General features: G+C 36.2%; 1 protein-coding gene across 9 annotated transcripts in view; it reads left to right on the plus strand.

The window, feature by feature from the left end:
- Window positions 1-21383, plus strand: part of FANCC (FA complementation group C) — a 289577-nt gene that overhangs the window by 203180 nt on the left and 65014 nt on the right. For 8 of the 9 annotated variants that reach the window (XM_035707500.2, XM_035707501.2, XM_049115959.1 and 5 more), the window contains one exon: window positions 4757-4921. The exons of the other annotated variant lie outside the window; for it this stretch is intronic. In XM_035707500.2, coding sequence (XP_035563393.1) covers window positions 4757-4921 — 165 coding nt within the window. The remainder of the gene's footprint in view (window positions 1-4756; window positions 4922-21383) is intronic. 9 annotated transcript variants of the gene reach the window in all.

Here is a 21383-nt window from a genome sequence, read left to right on the forward strand (position 1 = left end):
GCATATATTCCTCCATATCCACTGCCTTCAAACAAGAGACAACAGGGCAGCCCAGGTGGCTCAGCGGTTTAGCGCCGCCTTCAGTCCAGAGCCTGATCCTCGAGACCTGGGATTTCTTCTCCCTCTGCCTGTGTCTCTGCCTGTGTGTGTGTGTGTGTGTGTGTGTGATGAATAAATAAATAAAATCTTAAAAACAACAACAACAACAAAAAAAAAAAAAAACAAGAGACAACAGAAATGTCCTGTTTCTTGTAGGAAGGAGGGAGGAAGATTTGAAGAAGTAAACACCAAATGGCTATTACGCAGTTCTAGGGGTACTCCAATGCACAGAATGCAATTTATTGGCAACCCCAACCAGCACTACATCCTGACCTTCCCCACAAGTACCAGAGGAGGCTATAGTAAAAAGCATTCATGGTGAAGCTAGTGGGGAATCCCAAATTCCAGAAAGAGCAAACAAAAATCACAGATATTCATGGAAAACCAACACCATGAGGAAAAATGAACTAAATGCAACAATGCAGAAGATGCAAATACACTAATTAAATGTGTTATGTAGGACAAGCAAGTGTTTTTGTTTTAAAGGGATAATTAATTGTCCTAAGAATAGCAAGAGAAACCAGGAATAAATTGGTTATATTTTTTAAAAGGGGACTTAGGGGAAAAAATGAATAAAAGGCTAAATAGGAGATACAGCTGAATAGCAACTAATGACTTTAAAGATTGAGCCAAATAGTTCTCCCAGGATAAAGTACAAAAGGACAGAGAAGTAGAAAGTAAGAAGGTGGGTTTTTTGGTTTTGGTTTTCCTTTTTAACGCAAGAGATCAGAAGGGGATATTGGGGAAGATGATAGAGTAGGAAAAGCCAGGAAACCACCTTTTTAACCTGGACAAAAATTTTACTGACAGACTGTTTGATGTAACTGTTTTGAATTGTCGAGTCTCAAGACTTGCAGCTTTTAGGGGATGGCTTGGCTAGTAAATTTTCAGTTATTACCACATATCAGTAGAGACTACCCATCACTACTCCTTTGGACCATGACGAGCAGCTGCACCTGTGTTCCTAGACAGGCTTGTAGTAGCAGGGATAGGCAATGCTTGATGAATGTTCGTCTAGTATCAAAAGATGCACAATTATATGAAGATGGTATTAAAATACTCCTGCCTTTAAAAACTGTATCTGTGTGGGACTAGACTAGGTTGTCTTCATATACTCCAGTCAAAACATAGTGCAACAGATTGAATACAGAAATGTGTACAAGAATCCAGTTATCATCTTTCAGGTCATATAGTAAGGTTTACAAACGTTTAAATGAGTACTACTCACTATTTTTTTGTCCTGTAAAATATAGTTATGCTTACCAAAAAATGTTATTCATGTTAACATCTAATGAATTTACCATTGTTACTTTTAGTGAATTAATAAATACTTTTAGATGTCTTTGCTTTAATTTCAAACATCATAAATAATGATAGCTCCATCCTCATAAACAGAAGCTCTTTAGTATTCTCAGTAATATTTAAACTTTAAACTTTCCTCAACATACTGAGAATCTCCTGATCTCTACAGTTTTGACCCCCTGAAGAAGAAGGGCCCAGGGAGCCCTATCTTGTGATGTATCTTCAATAAAGTATATTATACCTGGCTCAAAAAATATACATGTGTATATAAGCAGACCAGCAATGGTCCCCAGATATTTAAGGAAATCATATTAAGCATATAACATGACAAAAAATAAAAAGCTATACAAATTTAAAAGATTATTCAGGGGCACCTGGGTAGCTCAATGGTTGAGCATCTGCCTTTGTCTCAGGGCATGCATGATCCCAGGGTCCTGGGATTGAGTCCTGCATCAGGCTCCTTGTGGGGAGCCTGCTTCTCCCTCTGCCTGTGTCTCTGCCTCTCTCTGTGTGTCTCTCATGAATAAATACATCTTTTTAAAAAAGATTATTCAAAGAAAAGACTATCTCAAATAAATTAATAATAGTGCCTCCATAAAGATGAAAAGTAATATTATATCCATTAAAAAAGAACAGGATGCTATTTAAAAAAAAAAAAAAAAAGAACATCCAGGGTATTCAAGTCCTTATAAATTAATCATGAGAGAGTGGTAATGAAAATCCTAATGAAAGGATTAGGAGGCACCTGGGTGGCTCATTTGGTCTTTAGCTGAGGTCATGATCTCAGGATTCTGGGATGGAGGCCCATGGCAGGCTCTCTCTGCTCAGTGGGGAATCTGCTGCTTCCTCTCACTCTGCCCTACCCCCCCCCCCCCACAAGCATATGCGTGTGTGCGCACAGGCATGCACATACTTTCTCTCAATAAGTAAAATCTTAAAAAAAAAAAAAGGATTGGAAGATAAATTTGAACAGTTCTTTCAAAATTTAAAGTAGAAAGACCAAGAGATGAAAGATAAAGACTGAAAAGTGTCCAGGAAGTTCAGTATCCAAAAACATTGGAGTTCTTATAAAGAGAGAATGGATAAAAGAATGGATAGAAAATTATCAAAGAAACAATCCAAGAGAACTTTTCTGATTTAAGCTCCACTGAGTGCCCAGCAGAGTGAATAAAAGTGAATCCATACCAACACCAGTATGAAACTTCAAAGAAGATTTCCAAAAGTCTCCAGGGAGTAAAACCAGCACTTACATAAATGATAAGGATTCATAGTAGCATGGGCCTTCACAAGACAACATTGGAAGCTAGAAGACTATATAGAACCATACCTTCACAATTTTGTTGGAAAATTACAAAATTTCTATCCTCAGCCAAAGTATCAATTAAGAGCAAAATGGGTTTTTTTCTATGAGAGTTAGAAAAAAAATTTATGAGTAAAGATATTTCCAGACATCCTAGATCTCAAATACGTTATCTCTCATTTATCTTTTCCCACAAAAAAGTGAACCAAGAAAGAAAAAGATACGGGGTTCAGGAGAGAAGTAAAGGAAATCCCCAGGACAGAATCCCAAGACGGTAATTGTACAGAGGGAATAAAAAGTGACCTGCCTGGATTGGAACAGTTCAGGGGGTTCTAGGGGAAGCTTCTTTAAGATGATGGAAATGGTAGAATGTCAGATATATTCCAAGAAGATTATGCACTTGGGTTGGTGTTTAGGGAAAAGCAAAGTGGTTGTCTTTTAGAGTGCAATTTAATATGCAAATGCTCACACAAAGTCCTGGATAGGCATGTGCAAGGATAACACTGCAGCCATGTTTGTAATGGTAAGAAATTAGAAATAACCTAAATGCCTATAAATACAGATGTTGTTAAATTACAGAACACACTTTTTTTTTTTTCAGTAATAGGCAGCCAGTAAAAAAAGAGGGACAGCTTTATGTTCTCTGTTCCATTTTTGTTTCAGAAAACACAGGATTCAACTTCGAGATTTATGATTAGTATGGATATGACTAGAAAAAGATATAATAGCCTACATCTCAAGCTTTCATTTTATTGATCTCTGGGTGTTCATTTATTCATTTAACATATATTTCTTGAGCATGTCATATGTGTAAGGAATTGTTTCCATTCCTGGGAATGGAGCAGAGGGCAAAATAGAAAAAAGTACTTATCCTCATAAAGCTGATATCCTAGCAGGAAGAAACAGACAATGAACAATGAACTAATAAATACATTATAGGTCAGGTGATGAAAAGTACTCTGAAGAACAGTAAAATAAGGTAAGAGAGATAGGTGGAATGGGAGGGCACTTTCTGTGTTAAGTTCTGCTGTCCAGTAGAGTTTCCTGCAGTTATGGACAAGTTGTGGAAACTTGCAATGTCCAATACAGTAAGCCACTAGCCTCAAAGTACACATTGAGTATTTGTTATGTGGCTGTTGCAACTGATAAATGGAATTTTACATTTTATTTCATTTAAATTAAATTTAAATTGCCAGCATGTGGTTCACTGCTACCATATTGATCAGTGCATTTAAATGGGATGGTCAGGGATGCTGTCACATAAGGCAACATTTGAGCTAAGACTTATACAAAATGAAGGAGCTAGCCGTAGGTTCCAGGCAGAATAGAAAACAGGACCTCATCTGGAGTAGTCAGAGGAGGGCTATAAGGCTGAAGCAGGATGAGTAAGGGAAAGAGTAGGAGATGAAGCCAGAGAAATAGAAGGGGCCCCATCATGGAAGTCCACAGTGGCCATTGCTTGTTCTCTGAAGTTGGAAGCCATTGCAGTTTTGAACAGACAAGTGATCTGAATTTTTAAAGGGTTGCTAGAACTGTTCTGATGATAAAAATTGAGGATGAGGACAGAAGCAGGGAGAAAGTTAGGAGGTTCCTACAGTAACTCAGACCGGAGGCAACAGTGAATTACTGGGTAATGATGAGGGTGTAGAGAAGTCAAGTTGTCAGATGAATTGACAGTATTTAGTGCTGAATTAGGTGAGGGGCATGAGAAAGGGGGAATCAAGGATGGCCTTTGAGGGCTTTGGCCTGAGCAAATGAGGTTGGCAACAGTGGGGAAGAGAACATTTGGGGAAGGAATTCAAGAGTTCTGTTTTGGGCATGGTAAATTGGAGGTGCCTGTAAATAGTTATGCCAAAGTCCTGACAATAAGTGATGTTAAAATGGGAATTTCAACGAAAGGATTTCTTCCTGAAAAGTTGAGCAAGAGAAAGGTTCATAGTTGGTGTTAGCCCTCTTTGTACGACAAAGCAAGTAACTTGTCATCAGTCTTCAGCATGAAAATTTTGTCTTTAATTATATGTGGCTCTAAGATTTGAATGATTATTTATTTCATAGAATGGTTCCTGAAAAAATAAGGTTCCTGTCACGAATTTGTATACCACTTGTAACTCTGCCAGATATTGAACCACTGGTAGAAGCTCTGCTCACCTACCATGGACATGAAACACAGGAAGTGCTCTGGCCTGAGTTCTTTGATGCTGTGAATGAGGCCTTTCTGCTGTAAGTGATGTCCATTTACTCTCATCCAGCTTTGTTTTTCTTTTTCTTAGAATACTTCAGTATATTGGAAATGCAGTTATCAAACCTTTGGTCTCAGCACTGCTTTATGTTCTTAAAGATTATTGAGGATTCCAGTGAGCTTTTTTTTTTAATGTGGGTTGTATTTATCAATATTTTTCCATGTTTGAAATTAAAACAAGTTTTAAAAATATTTATTACTTCATTTTAAAATAACAAATTAATAACATGTTCACACAAGTAGCACATTTTTATGAAAGTGATCTTTTCCAAGAAGAAAATTGTTTAACAAGAGTGACATTGTTTTAAATTTTTGAACATCTTTTTATTGTCTGACATAAGTTGGCTGGGTTCTCATAATGTGTCTCTGTGTTCAATCTGGTGCGATGTGTTGTTTTGTTTGAAGTATATGAAGAAAATTCAGCCTCACACAGATAGACAGTTGGAAAAGACAAGAATATTGCAGTAGCCAAGGTTTTGTAGCCAATGATAAGTTAGAGTTTTTAGGTAAAAATTTGAATCTTGGAAAATTTGTTCCTGCCAATATGAGCTTGACAGCTTCCCAGTATCTAAAGACATTTCTGATAAGATTGGTGTCATGTTTTCCTTGAGGTACAAGGGTCATTTCACTAATTTTTGAGAAAATATGTGCCAAATACTCGATTCTGAGTAATCACTGTTTGCCATTGTTTGAAAGAAATCTCCATGACAAAAAGGTGGCTACTTGATCTTGGAGCTCATACAGTTGCAAGTGCTTTTCCTCCAGACAACCATCCTGATTTGTTATGCAGCAGAAGTGCATTTTGCATGCTTTCCTTTTCACCTCACAGAATAGTTTTTTTTTTAAAAAAAAGTATTCTCAAGTATAAAATTTAGTAAAATTAATATTTTATGTGTTTCCTCAAACACATTTTTTGTGGAAAACTGGCAGTGTTATTACTGTCCATAGTGCCTAAGAATACAGTGACTACTTTCTCTGACTCATGCTGGGTACAGTAGTTTTACTTGCTAGTGCTTTTGTAGTATGAGTGCAAATGTCTACACAATTGGTCTAGGAAAAAACATGAGATTTGAAGTAGTTATTCAACACTTTAACTACTTCCCTACCATATGCATGTACTGCCCAGTTCACTTAAGGGAAGCCACATCTAGAAGTTCAGTTTTAAGGCAGAAGTATAATTCTCTTGATGAAATATTAACTTATTACATCTGTGTTTGAACTATTAAATTCTTTTTGTTTAGACTCTGAATGATTGATCTCAAGTTGATACCACAGTTAGCTAGCACTCTAATAGTATTTGAAAGCATTCTATTGAATAAGGCATAATAAGGTAAATTAGTAACATCTATGAAAGCAAGGGAAAATTAGCTTTCTTCATATTTGCTTTCATTTACATTTTAGCCCAGTTTCTTTGGAGTAGATGTCTCATGGTCGTGAGTCAGGGAAATATCTGGTGTATTGGTTTCATCTTTTCCCAATGGAATAGCTATAGATGAGAAAGCAAATCTTTTCATTGTCCTTCATAAATCAATGATCCATTCTTAAATGTAAGAAAATATAAATGAATTTATTTTTTAATAAAAAATCAATTATAATAAATTAAAAATATGTTATATGTTATATGCAAAAATACATTATATTTGCTTATTTGTGAAGTATATTTAAATATACTTATACTGAAAATTCAGATAAAATTTGGACTTTTCAAAAAATTTTTAAACATTGCAAAATTAGACAACCAAGTGTACTTGCATCTTGTTATGTTTCATGTAGACACAAGAGGAAATATTTATTTATTTACATATTTACTTACTTACATTTCCCTCCCCCACTTTATTGACATACAACTGAGGTATTACATTGTATGAGTTTGGGGGAATCCCTGGGTGGCTCAGCGGTTTAGCGCCTGACTTCGGCCTAGGGCGTGATCCTGGAGTCCCAGGATCGAGTCCTGAATCAGGCTCCCTACATGGAGCCTGCTTCTCCCTTTGCCTGTGTCTCTGCCTCTCTCTCTCTCTGTCTCTCATGAATAAATATATAAAAATCTTTAAAAAAAATTGTATGAGTTTAAGATGTACAAGTTAATTTGTACTTTTTATATTGCAAAATCATTACCACCAAAGCTTAGCTAACACTGTCATCATGTCACATAATCACCATTTCCTTTTAAATGTGGTAAGAATATTTAAGATCTACTCTTAGCATCTTTCAAATATATACTGTATCAGTTATAATCACCCTGCTGTACATTAGATCTCCAGAATGTATTCATCTTAAAATTAAAAGTTTGTACTCCAGATTTTGACCAGCATCTCCCCATTTTACCACAACCTAGTTCCTGGTAACCATCTTTCTAGTCTATGTTTCTGTGAGTTCAGCTCTTTTTGGATTCTACATAAAGTGATATCATACAGTATTTGGGTTTCTCTCTCTGACTTATTTCACTTAACATAATGCCCTTAGGTCCATCCATGTCACAAACTGCAGGATTTCATTCTTCCTCATGGCTGAATAATATTCCACTGTATAAATATAGCACATCTTCTTTATCCATTCATTTACTGGTACACTTAGATTATTTCCATTTCTTGACTGTTGTGAATGATGCAGTGCACATGGGGATATAGACATCCTTTTGACATCCTGTTTTCATTTCTTTTGGCTATATACCCAGAAATGGGATTGCTGGATCATAGGATAGTTTTAATGTTCCATGTGGCTGCACAAATATACGTTCCCACTAACAGTGCACAAGGATTCCCTCTGCTCCACATCATCACCAACACTTGCTATTTGTTGTCTTTCTGATTCTAGTCATTTGGACAGGTGTAACTCACTGTGGTTCTGATTTGCATTTCCCTGATGATTAGTGATGTTGAGGATCTTTTCACTTGTCTGTGGCCATCTGTCTTTTTTGGAAAAATGTCCATTCAGGTTCTCTGCCTATTTTTTAATTGGACTATATGTGGGGTTTGTGTGTGTGTGTGTGTGTGTGTGTGTTAAGTTGTAAAAGTTCTTATATATTTCAGATGTTAGATGGATCATTTGCAAATATGTTTTCCCATTCAGCAGGTTGTATTTTCATTTTGCTATACAAAAGCCTTTTATTTTTGTATAGTCCCAATAGCTTATTTTGCTTTTATTTCTCTTGGAGACATATCCATAAAAATGTGGCTAAGGCTGATGTCCAAGAGATTACTGAGTATGCTTTTTTTTTTTAATAGGTTTTGTGGTTTTAGGCCTCAGATCTTTAATCCACTTTGAGTTTATTGTTGTGCATGGTATAAGAAAGTGGTCCAGTTTCATTCTTCATACAACAGTCTAGTTTTCTCCGCACCATTTGTGGAAGAGACTGTCCTTTACTTATTGTATATTCTTTTTTTTTTTTTTTTTTTTTAAGATTTTGTGTATTCATGAGACACACACATAGAGAGAGAGAGGCAGAGACACAGGCAGAGGGAGAAGCAGGCTCCATGCAGGGAGCCTGACGTGGGACTCCATCCTGGTTCTCCAGGATCAGGCCCTGGGCTGAAGGCAGAGCTAAACTGCTGAGCCATCCAGGGTGCCCTACTTATTGTATATTCTTGTCTCCTTTGTCAGATTAGTTGACCATATAAGTAAGCATGGGTTTATGTCTGGGCTCTCTATTCTGTTGCATTGATCTATGTGTCTGTTTTAGTGCTAGTACTATAGTGTTTTGATCACTCTATAGTATATAGTATATCTTGAAATCTGAGATTGTTAAAAAAAAAAAAAGAAATCTGAGATGGTGATATCTCTAGCTTTGTTGTTCTTTCTCATAATTGGTTTGGCTATTCAGGGTCTTTTGTGTTTCCATACAAATTTTAGTATTATTTTTCTAGTTCTTTCCTAGGTTCAGTTATTGAAGAGACTGTCCTCTCCCCATTTTATATTTTTGGCTCCTTTGTCATAAAATGACTATATATACATAGCTTTGTTTGGGGGCTGTCTGTTCTATTACATTGATCTGTATGACTGTTTTTATGCTAATACTATACTGTTTTAATTACTATAGCTTTGTAAAACAATTTGAAATCAGGGAGCATGATAACTCCAGGTTTGTTCTTTCTCAAAGTGACTTTAGCTCTTTGCAGACTTTTGTGGTTCCATATAAATTTTATAATTGTTGGTCCATTTCTGTGAAAACTGCCATTGGAATTTTGAGAACAATTGTATTGAATTTGTAGATTGCTTTTGTTATATTGACATTTTAACTTTTTTTAAGATTTTATTTATTTATTCACGAGAGAGGCAGAGACACAGGCAGAGGGAGAAGCAGGCTCCCTATGGGAAGCCTGATGCAGGACTTGATTCCAGGACCCCGGGATCATGGCCCAAGCCAAAGGCAGATGCTCAACCACTGAGCCACCCAGGTGTCCCAACAATATTAATTCTTGTTGGGTTTTTGTAGGTATTTTTTTTATCAATTGGAGAAAATTGTCCTCTATTCTAATTTGCTGAGTTTTTGTACTGAATTGGTTTGGATTTTATCAAACACATTTTCTGCATCTATTGATATGATCACATGACTTCTATTTTAGCCTGTTGATGTGGCTGATTATATTAACATTTTCAAAAGTTAAACCAGCTATGTATACCTGTGACAAATTCTGCTTGGTCATGATGTATAATTCTTTTTATACACCATTGGATTCAATTTGCTAATATTTAGTTGAAGATTTTTACTTCCATGCTAATCAGAGATACTGGTCACTAAGGGGTTTTCTTTGGTGGGGCGGGGGGGTTGTTTTGTTTTGTTTGTCTCTAACTTTCCATATAATGTCATTTGTCTGCTTTGGGTAGTAGTGTATTTCTGGCCTCAGAAAATGAATAAGGAAGTATTTCCTCTGTTGTTCTCTTCTGAAAGAGATTGGAGAGAATTGGTATAATTTCTCCCTTGAATGTTTAGTAGAATTCCAGCAGGACTTGATGCTTTCTTTTTTGAAAGGTTATTAATGTTCATTTAATTTCTTTATTAGGTATATACCTACTCAGTCTGTTTCTTATGTGTGTTCTATTAGAATGTATCTTTCAAGGAAGTACTCCATTTCATTTAGGTTATCAAGTTTATTGGCATGGAGTTGTTCATAGAGTTCCTTTCTTAGCCTCTAAATGCCCATAGAATCTGTAGTGATATCTCCTCTTTCATTTCTGACATTAGTAATTTCTGTTCTCTCTTTTCATGTTAACCTGGATAGAGACTTTTTTTTTTTGAATTCAGGATAACAATTTTATTTTTTGTATATTTTTTATTGGAGTTCGATTTGCCAACATACAGTATAACACCCAATGCTCATCCCATTAAGTGCCCCCCCTCCGTGCCCATCACCCAGTCACCCCATCCCCCCCCCCCCCACCTCTCCTTCCACTACCCCTTGTTTGTTTCCCAGTGTTAGGAGTTTCTCATGTTCTATCACCCCCTCTGAATTTTCCTACTCATTTTCTCTCCCTTTCCCCTTAATCCCTTACACTATTTTTTTTTTAAGATTTTATTTATTTATTCATGAGAGACACACACACACAGAGAGAGGCAGAGACACAGGCAGAGGGAGAAGCAGGCTCCATGCAGGGAGCCCAACGTGGGACTTTATCCCGGGTCTCCAGATCACGCCCTGGGCTGAAGGCGGCACTAAACTGCTGAGCCACCTGGGCTGCCCTCATTGTGGCTTTGATTTGTATTTCCCTGATGGCAAGTGATGCAGAGCATTTTCTCATGTGCTTGTTAGCCATGTGTAGGTCTTTTTTGGTGAAATTCCTGTTCATGTCTTTTGACCATTTTCATAATTGCATTGTTTGTTTCTTTGCTGTTGAGTTTATTTTTTTATTTTTTTTTATTTTTTATTTTTATTTTTTATTTTTTTGCTGTTGAGTTTAATAGATAGATCTTGGATACTAGATACTAGTATCTTGATCTGATACTTGCCCTTGGATACTACCCCTTAATCTGATATGTCATTTGCAAATATCTTCTCCCATTCTGTAAATTGTCTTTTAGTTTTGTTGACTGTTTCTTTTGCTGTGCAGAAGCTTTTTATCTTGATGAAGTCCCAATAGTTCATTTTTGCTTTTGTTTCCCTTGCTTTTATTGGTATATCTTGCAAGAAGTTGCTGTGGCCAAGTTCAAAAAGGGTGTTGCCTGTGTTCTCCTCTAGGATTTTGATGGATTCTTATCTCACATTTAGATCTTTCATCTATTTTGAGTTTATCTCTGTGTATGGTGTAAGAGAATGGTCTAGTTTCATTCTTCTGCATGTGGATGTCCAATTTTCCCAGCATCATTTATTGAAGAGAATGTCCTTTTTCCAGTGGATAGTTTTCCCTGCTTTGTCAAATATTAGTTGACCATAGAGTTGAGGGTCCACTTCTGGATTCTCTATTCTGTTCCATTGATCTATGTGCCTGTTTTTGTGCCAGTACCACACTCACTGTCTTGATGATCACAGCTTTGTAGTACAACTTGAAATCTGGCATTGTGATGCCCCTGGCTTAGGTTTTATTTTTCAATATTCCCTGGCTATTTGGGGTCCTTTCTGATTCCACACAAATCTTAAGATGATTTGTCCAACTCTTTGAAGAAAGTCCATGGTATTTTGATAGGGATTGCATTAAACGTGTAAATTGCCCTGGGTAGCATTGATATTTTCATAATATTAATTATTCCAATCCATGAGTATGGAATATGTGTCTTCCTCAATTTCTTTCAGAAGTGTTCTGTAGTTTTTAGGGTATAAATCCTTTACCTCTTTGGTTAGGTTTATTCCTAGGTATCTTATGCTTTTAGGTGCAATTGTAAATGGGATTGACTCCTTAATTTCTCTTTTTTCAGTTTCATTGTTAGTGTATAGAAATGCCACTGATTTCCAGGCATTGATTTTGTATCCTGCCACACTGCCGAATTGCTGTATGAGTTCTAGTAATCTTGGGGTGGAGTCTTTTGGGTTTTCTATGTAGTATCATGTCATATGCAAAGAGGGAGAGTTTGACTTCTTCTTTGCCAATTTGAATGCTTTTTATTTCTTTTTGTTGTCTGATTGCTGAGGCTAGGACTTCTAGTACTATGTTGAATAGCAGTGGTGAGAGTGGACATCCCTGTCATGTTCCTGATCTTAGGGGAAAGGCTCCCAGTGTTTCCCCATTGAGAATGATATTTGCTGTGGGCTTTTCATAGATGGCTTTTTAAGACCGTGAGGAACAGTAGAATTCCCTACACTCTAAAGAGTTTTAATCAGGAATGGATGCTGTATTTTGTCATATGCTTTCTCTCCATCTGTTGAGAGGATCATGTAATTCTTGCTTTTTTTCTTGTTGATGTGATCTATCATGTTGATTGTTTTACAAGTGTTGAACAACCTTGCATCCTGGGGATAAATCCCACTTGTTCGTGGTGAATAGTCTTCTTACTGTACTGTTGGATCCTATTGCCTAGTATCTTGTTGAGATTTTTTGCATCTATGTTCATCAGGGATATTGGTCTATAATTCTCCTTTTTGATGGGGTCTTTGTCTGGTTTTGGAATTAAGGTGATGCTGGCCTCATAAAACGAGTTTGGAAGTATTCTGTTCCTTTGTATCCTTTGGAAAGCTTTAGTAGAATAGGTATTGTTTCTTCTTTAAACGTTTGATTGAATTTCCCTGGGAAGCCATCTTGCCCTGGACTTTTATGTCTTGGGAAGTTTTTGATGGCTCCTTCAATTTCCTTGCTGGCTATTGGCCTGTTCAGGTTTTCTATTTCTTCCTGTTCCAGTTTTGGTCATTTGTGGTTCTCCAGAAATGCATCCATTTCCTCTAGATTGCCTAATTTATTGGCGTATAGCTGCTCATAATACATTTTTTTTCATAATACGTTTTTAAAATCGTTTGTATTTCCTTAGTATTGGTTGTGATCTCTCCTGTTTCATTCGTGATTTTATTAATTTGAGTCTTTTTTATTTTTAATAAGGCTGGCTAATGGTTTATCTATCTTACTAATTCTTTCAAAGAACCAACTCCTGACTTTGTTGATCTGTTCTACAGTTCTTCTGGTCTCTATTTCTTTGAGTTCTGCTCAAATCTTTATTATCTCTCTTCTTCTGCTTGGTGTAGGTTTTATTTGCTCTTCTTTTACCACGTCCTTTAGGTGCAAGGTTAGCTTGTGTATTTAAGTTTTTTTTTCAAATTTTTTGAGAGAGGCTTGTATTGCGATGTATTTCCCTCTTAGGACTGCTTTTGCTGCCCAAAGATTTTGAATTGTTGTATCTTCATTTTCATTAGTTTCCATGAATCTTTTTAATTCTTCTCTAATTTCCTGGTTGACCCATTCATCTTTTAGTAGGATGCTCTTTGACATCCACATATTTGAGTTTCTTCCAAATTTCTTGTGATTGAGTTCTAGTTTCAAAGCATTGTGGTCTGGAAATATGCAGGGGGTAATCCCAATCTTTTGGTATCAGTTGAGACCTGATTTGTGACCCAGTATGTGGTCTATTCTGGAGAAAGTTCCATGTGCACTTGAGAAGAATGTGTATTCAATTCCGTTTGGATGGAAAGTTCTGTATATATCTATGAAATCTATCTGGTGCAGTGTATCATTTAAAGCCCTTGTTTCTTTGGTGATGTGCCTAGATATCTGTCATTTGCAGAAAGTGTCATGTTGAAGTCTCCTACTATTAGTGTATTATTATCTAAGTATGTCTTTACTTTGGTTATTGATTGATAGACTTGGTAGCTCCCACATTAGGGGCACAAATATTCGTATTTATGCGAATATTGTTGGATATTGTTGGATAGACCCTGTAAGTGTGATTTAGTGTCCCTCTTCATCTCTTACTACAGTCTTTGGGATAAACTTTAATTTATCTGATATGAGGATTGCTACCCAAGCTTCCTTTTGAGGACCATTTGAATGGTAAATTGTTCTTCACCCCTTTCATTTTCAGGCTGGAGGTGTCCTTGGGTCTAAGATGAGTCTCTTATAGACAGCAAATAGATGGGTCTTGCTTTTTTATCCAGTCTGAAACCCTGTGTCTTTTGATGGGATCATTTAGCCCATTCACGTTCAGAGTAACTATTGAAAGATGTGAATTTAGTGTCATCATAATATCTATTCAGTCCCTGTTTTTGTGGATTATTTCTTTGGGCTTCCTCTTTCTTTTACAGGGTCCCCCTTAATATTTTCTTGCAGAGCTGGTTTGGTGGTCACATATTCTATCAGTTTCTGCCTATCTTGGAAGCTCTTTCTCTCTCCTTATTCTGAATGAGAGCCTTGCTGGATATAATGTTTTTGGCTGCATGTTCTTCTCATTTAGGACCCTGAATATATCCTGCCAGCCCTTCTGGCCTGCCAGGTCTCTTTAGAGAGGCCTGCCATTAATCCAATATTTCTCCCCATAGAAGTTAGGGATCTCTTGTCTCTTGCTGCTTTAAGGATTTTCTCTTTATCTTTGGAATTTGCAAGTTTCACTATTAAATGTTGAGGTATTTTTATTGATTTTGGGGGGGGAGAACCTCTCTATCTCCTGGATCTGAATGCCTGTTTCCCTCCCCAGATTAGGAAAGTTCTCAGCTATGATTTATTCAAATATGCTTTCTGGCCCTCTGGCTCTCTCAGCGCTCTCTGGTACCCCAATTATACGTAGATTCTTCCTTCTGAGGCTATCATTTATTTCCCTTAACCTTTTCTCATGGTCTTTTAATTGTTTTTCTCTTTTTTCCCTCAGATTCCTTCCTTGCCATCAGCTTGTCTTCTATGTTCCTCATTCTTTCTTCCACCTCATTAAACCCTTGTCGTTAGGACCTCCAGTTTGGATTGCATCTCATTTAATTGATTTTTAAATTTGGTCTGATTAGACCTAAATTCTACTATCATGAAGTCTCTTGAATCCTTCATGCTTTCTTCCTGAGCCACCAGTAGCTTTATAATTGTGCTTCTGAATTGGCTTTCTGCCATCGAATTATAATCCATATTCTGTAATTCTGTGGCAGAGAGTACTGTTTCTGATTCTTTCTTTTCTGGTGAGTTTTTCCTTCTAGTCATTTTGCTCAGTGCAGAGTGGCTGTATGAGTGGACTGAGTCAAGAATATCAATCATGACCTAAGTAAGTTTCACCCTAGATGATTCTCAATGGACATATCATCTTGATGTAGTTTTGGAATATAGGTGAGTTTTGATGAGGTGAGATCAGAGCCAGTGAAAGAAAGATTCTCAAGAAAGAATTCTTGAGACATCTTTGATGCAAAAAGGTGGCCCTAATACAGGACAGTTTATAGCACCTATGACCAGAAAGAGATGCTCTAATCTGGATAGAGACTTAATGGATTTTATTGATCAGTTCCAAGAACCAGCTTATGGTTTCATTGATTTCCTGTTTTCTATTTCACTGATTTCTGTTTTAATTCTTAGTATTTCTTTTCTTCTGTTTACTTTGGATTTAATTTGCTCTTTTTCTAAATACTTCAAAAATAAATGAATGAATGAATGAATGAATGAATGAAAGAATATCCCTCCCTCCCTCCCTCCCTTAGGTGGAAGCTTAGGTTATTGATCTTAAATATTGCTTATTTTCTAAGTATGTATTTAGTGCTATAAATTTTACTCTAAGCACTACTTTTGTTGCATCCCACAAATATTGATAAATTGTTTTCATTTTCATTAAATTCAAAATAATTTTATTTTTTAAAAGATTTTATTTAGTTATTCATGAGAGAGAGAGGCAGAAACACAGGCAGAGGGAGAAGCAGGCTCCATGTAGGGAGCCTGACGTGGGACTCGATCCCGGCTCTCCAGGATCACGCCCTGGGCTGAAGGCAACGCTAAACCACTGAGCCACTTGGCCTACCCCAAAATAATTTTAAATTTCTCTTCAGGTTTCTTACTTCATCCATGTGTTACTTGGAAGTGTGTTGTTGAATCTCTTAATAATTTGGGATTTTCAAGTTATCTTTCTGTTATTGATTTCTAGTTTATAATTGAATTCTGATCTGGGATCAGACATCGTATAATTTCTATTTATTTAATGTTGTGAGAGTGTGTTTTATTCATTTATTTGGGTTTTTTTTTTAGAGAGAGAGGGAGGGAGGGAGGGAGGAGAGTGAGGGACAGAGGGAGAGAGACAGAGAGGATCCCAAGCAGACTTCATGCTGAGTGCAGAGCTGTGGGACTCCATCTCACAACCCAGAGATCATGATCTGAGCTGAAATCAAGATTTGGGTGCTTAACCAACTGAACCCACCCAGGCACTTCATAAACGTGTGTTTTATATTTTTGAATGTGGTCTGTCTTGGTGAATATTCCATGTGCATTTAAGAAGAATGCATATTTTGTGTTTGGATGAAGTATACTACAAATGGCAACAAATACAGATTGATGGTGTTAAAAAAAAAGATTGATGGTGTTATTTTTTTTCGTTTTATAAAATAGATTTATTTTAATACTCCACATGCACCTTAATGTTTATTGAAGTGTTTTTTTAAATTTATTTTATGATTGATGGTGTTATTGAGTTCACCTGTGTCCTTACAGATTTTTTGCCTACTGGATCAGTCTATTTCTGATAGAGTGATGTTGAAGTCTTCAGCTATGATAGTGGATTCATCTACTTTGTAATTCTGTTTCTTTTTCCTCATGTAATTTTACACTCCATTATTAGGCACATATAAGTTAAAGATTGTTGTATCTTCTTGGAGAATTTACACCTTTATCAGTATGTAATGAATTTTTTTATTCCTGGTAACTTTGCTAGTTCGGAAGCCTACTGTGTCTGAAATCAATATTGCTACTCCTTCTTTCCTTTGATTAGTGTTGGCATGGTATATTTTTCTTCATCCATTAGTTTTGATCTGTATGTTTTTTTATACTTAAAGTTGGTTTCTTGTGGAAAAAATATAGTTGGGTTTTAGTTTTGATCTACTCTGTCAGTCTCATCTTTTTAAAAATTTTGTTTTAGACAGCCTTCTTTATTTTAAATATTTTATTTATCCATTTATTTATTAGAGAGAGAGAATGAGAAAGCCTACAAGCAGGATGAGGGACAGAAGGAGAGGGAGAAGCAGGCTCCCCACTGAGCAAGGAGCCTGATGTGGGGCTTGATCCCAGGACCCTGAGATCATGACGTGAGACAAAGGCAGATGCTTTACCAACTGAGCCACTCAGGCACCCAGTCACTGTCTTTAAATTGGTGCATTTAGACCATTGAGTTTCAAAGTGATTATTGACATAGTTGGATTAATATGTTATATTCCTTACTGTTTTATATTTGTTATCCTTGCTTTTTGTTCCTTCTTTTTTGTCTTCCATTCTTTTTCTGCCTTTTGTGGTTTTAACTGAACATTTAATATGAAACCATTCTGTCCTACTTTCTTTCTTAGTATATATCCATTATACTTTCTTTTTTTTAACCTTTTTTCATAATTACCCTAGAGTTTGCAGTATACACTTGTAACTAATCCAAATCCACTTTCACATAACATTGTACATCTTCACAGATAGTGAATACCTTCTGTTTTAAAGATTTTATTTATTTGAGAGAGGGAGTGCATGCAAGCAAGAGTGGGGAGTGAGAGGGACAATCAGATCCCATGCTGAGCATGGAGCCATCGCAGGGCTTGATCCCACAACCCAGGGATCACAACCCCAGCTGAAACCAAGAGTTGGGAACCCACCCAGGCACCGTGTGAGTACCTTTTAATAACAAAATAATCCTAATTCCTCCTTTCTGTGTCTTCTATCATTGTCATTCATTTCACTTATATGTAAGTACACTTAAGCATATATACACACATAAATGTACATAATTGAGTACATTGTTTCTATTTATTATTTGAATAATCTGTTCTCTGTTATATCGGTTAAGAATAGGAAAAATTAAAGTTTTTATTTTACTTTCATTATTTTTCTTTGATGCTGTTTATACAGATCTGAGTATCTAACCTGTATTATTTTTCTTCTTTCTATGAACTTCCTTTAATTTTTTTTTACAGGGTAGGTCTACTGGCAACAAAACTCCTCAATTTTTGTTTGAGAATGCGTTTGTTTCTCCTTCACTTTTGAAGAGTAATTTCACAGAGTACAGAATTTTAGATGGTATATATTTTTTTCCCTCAACACTTTAAATATTTTATTCCACTCTTTTTTTGCTTGCATGGTTTCTGAGAAGTTGGATATAATTCTCTTTTCTCTATAGTTAAGATGTAGGGGCGCCTGAGTGGCTCAGTTGGTTAAGTGTCCTACTCTTCAGCTCAGGTCATGATTCAGGGTCATGAGATCAAGCCCTAGGTGGGGCTGTGCACTCAGTGGGGAGTTTGCTTGAAGACTTTCTCCCACTCTCCCTGCCCTTCCTCCCACTATTTCCTCTCTCTAAAAATAAATCATCTTTTTTAAAAAATATGTATTTCCCTCTGGCTTCTTTCACAATTTTTTCCCTTATCTTTGATTTCTTTGTAGCTTCAAAATGGTATGCTTAGGCACAGTCTTTTGTCATTTATCTCACTTGGTATTCTTTGGGCTTCCTGGAATTGTGATTTGGTATTTGACATTAATTTTGGAAAATTCTCAGTTACTGTTTTCAAAAGAAATTTGTTTTCGCTCTCCCTCTTTTCCTTCTAGTTCAGCCATTACACATATGTTACATGTTTTATAGTTGTCCCACATTCATTGGATATTCTGTTCTGTTTTTTCAGTCTTTGGGTTATTTGTTTTTCTTGGGGTTTTTTTTTTTGGGAGGGAGTTGCTTTTTGGTTTTTAAGATTCCCATGGATATATCCTCTAGCTCAGACATTCTTTCCTAGCCAGTCTACAGTTTAGCCTACCAAAGGCATTCTTCATTTCTGTTACAGTGGTTTTGATCTCTAATATTTCTTTTTGTTTTTTTAAGATTCCCATCTCTGCTTACATTGCTCATCTGTTCTTGCATGCTGTCTGTTAATTCTCTTAGCATTTTAATCATAGTTGTTTTTAATTATGACTGATAATTCTAGTATCTCTGCATGTCTGGTTCTAATTGTTGCTCTGTCTCTTAAAATTGTAGGGTTTTTTTTTTCCCTTTTGATATGCCTTGTCATTGTTTTTGATAACTAGATATAATGTATTGGGTAAAGGGAACTGCTTTAAATAGGCTTTTTTTAGTTTGGTGTTTTTTTTAACCTTTTTTCATAATTGCCCTAGAGTTTGCAATATACATTTGTAATTAATCCAAATCCACTTTCACATAACATTATACATCTTCACAGATAGTGAATACCTTCTGTTTTAAAGATTTTATTTATTTGAGAGAGAGAGTGTGTGCGAACAAGAGTGGGGAGAGGGACGAGCAGAGGGGAAGTGTTCTATAAGTCTCAGTCTTTAGTGAGTTTATGCCTCTGAACTCAACACAAGTTTCTTAATGTTTTTCTCCCCCTTAGGACAAATGCCCAGAACTGGATAGAATATTTGCCTTCCCCCAGGTCTGTTAGACTCTGATAATACCCCATGAGGTTAGGCTCTGGTTAGTTTTCCTTGAGGGCAGACCTTGTTAAGAACATAGCGCTCTATCTATTCAAAATGTAAAGTCCAAGTAGATTGACTCCCAGTGTTTACTGTGAGAAGCTGGTTAAGCTTCTGGAGGCAAATTTCATAATATTGTGGGAGCCTTCCATGAGTGGATCCCACTGGAGTTTTTAACTCCCAGAGTTGTCCACACTGATCCTCCAGCCATTCACTAATTATGGTTAAGGTTTTTTCTACCTGGCACTGGTTCCTATGGCAGTTTCTACTTGTGGATCTCTACTCCAGTAAGTCACAATTTCCTGTATTTGCTTATCAGTCTTCTCAGTTGTGGAGGCCAAGGTTTATCCCTTGCAATATTATAATATATATTATTAATATAATATATTAAATATATACATATATTAAATATATATGTTATATATATTAAATATATACATATATTAAATATATATTATATATATTAAATATATATTATAATATATTACGAGGTTTATGTTTTACCTTCTCTAAAAGGTGCAAGAAGGATTGTTGATTTTTCAGTCTGTTCCGCTTTGTACTTTTTGTTAAGATAGGGTGATAACTTCAAACTCCTTTCATGGGAAACAGGAAACTGAAAGTATGTATGTGGTGTGTTAAAAAAATATATATAACTACAATACCCTTATTGTATTTAAAAACTGATACTAATTCCTTAGCACCATCACATATTTAGTCAGTGAATTCTCTTGATTTTCTCTGTCTCTTTCTCTCTCTCTCTCTTTTTTTTTTTTTTTTTTTTTTAACAGTTGGTTCTTTTGGAATCAGAGTCCAAAGTTCACATGTTGCTTTTGGCTGATAGGTTCAAAAGTCTCTTTTAGTCTTTAGGTTCCCAATTTCTCTGTTTTTGTTTTGCAAAGTATCTGTTGAAGTAATATGGTTGCTTTATACATCTCAAGTGTGATAAAGGGTACAAACCCCTCGCCCTCTTAATCATGCATTTTATTATTTTCTGTTGGTTTTTTGGCCTGTTGTATATTCACACACCAGTACTACTTCTTTTTAATATGGAGCCTTTCTAATATACCTATTATAAAATAAAGCTAATTGTCCCATTTCTCTTCCTTTTCAGGTTTTCTGGCAGTTCTTGTTTGTTTTATCTTTTAAATAAACTTTGAAACCATTGTGTTTAGCTTTAGGAAAGATAGCTAATGTTTGGGGGAGGCTCATGTGAAATCTATAGATTAACTGAGGGAAAACTGTCATTTTTCTGACATGAAGGCTTTCTGTCTACCTGTCCAGGAACACTTATGTCTTTCCATTTGTTCATGTTTACTTTTTTTTTTTTTTTAAGGATTTTTATTTATTTACTCATGAGAGACACAGTGAGAAGACAGAGACACAGACAGTGGGGAGAAGTAGGCTCCCCATAGGGAGCCTTATGTGGGACTAGATCCTGGAATTCTGAGATCACGCCCAGAGCTCAAGGCAGACACTCAACTGCTGAGCCATCCAGGCGTCCCTGTTTGTGTTTACTTTTTGATCTTAAAGGAGTACTTTAAATATTTTCCACATGTCTAGGTTTTAGGCATTTTTTACTTCTAAGGTTTTATTGTATTTTGGGTTTTTATTATTATCATTATTTTTTGCTGTAATAAGTATATCTTCTCCCCATCTTTAAATTGATTTTTATTATATCATCACATTTGGAAAATGAACATCTTCAAATCACCATTATTCTTTCAGTTAGCTTAGAAGTAAGTACTGTTAGAGTATTTGCTGTTTTTCATGTATAACTCTTAAAAATTAATGTGAGAATGTAAGTTTTAATTTCATTTTACATGAAATGTTGTAATTTGGGGCAGCCTGGGTGGCTCAGCGGTTTAGCACCGCCTTCAGCCGCGGGCGTGATCCTGGAGACCCGGGATCGAGTTCCACGTCAGGCTCCCTGCATGGAACCTGGTTCCCCTCTGCTGGTGTCTTTGCCTG

This window comes from Canis lupus, chromosome 1 (assembly GCF_003254725.2).
Source record: "Canis lupus dingo isolate Sandy chromosome 1, ASM325472v2, whole genome shotgun sequence".
NCBI classification, from domain to species: Eukaryota; Metazoa; Chordata; class Mammalia; order Carnivora; family Canidae; genus Canis; species Canis lupus.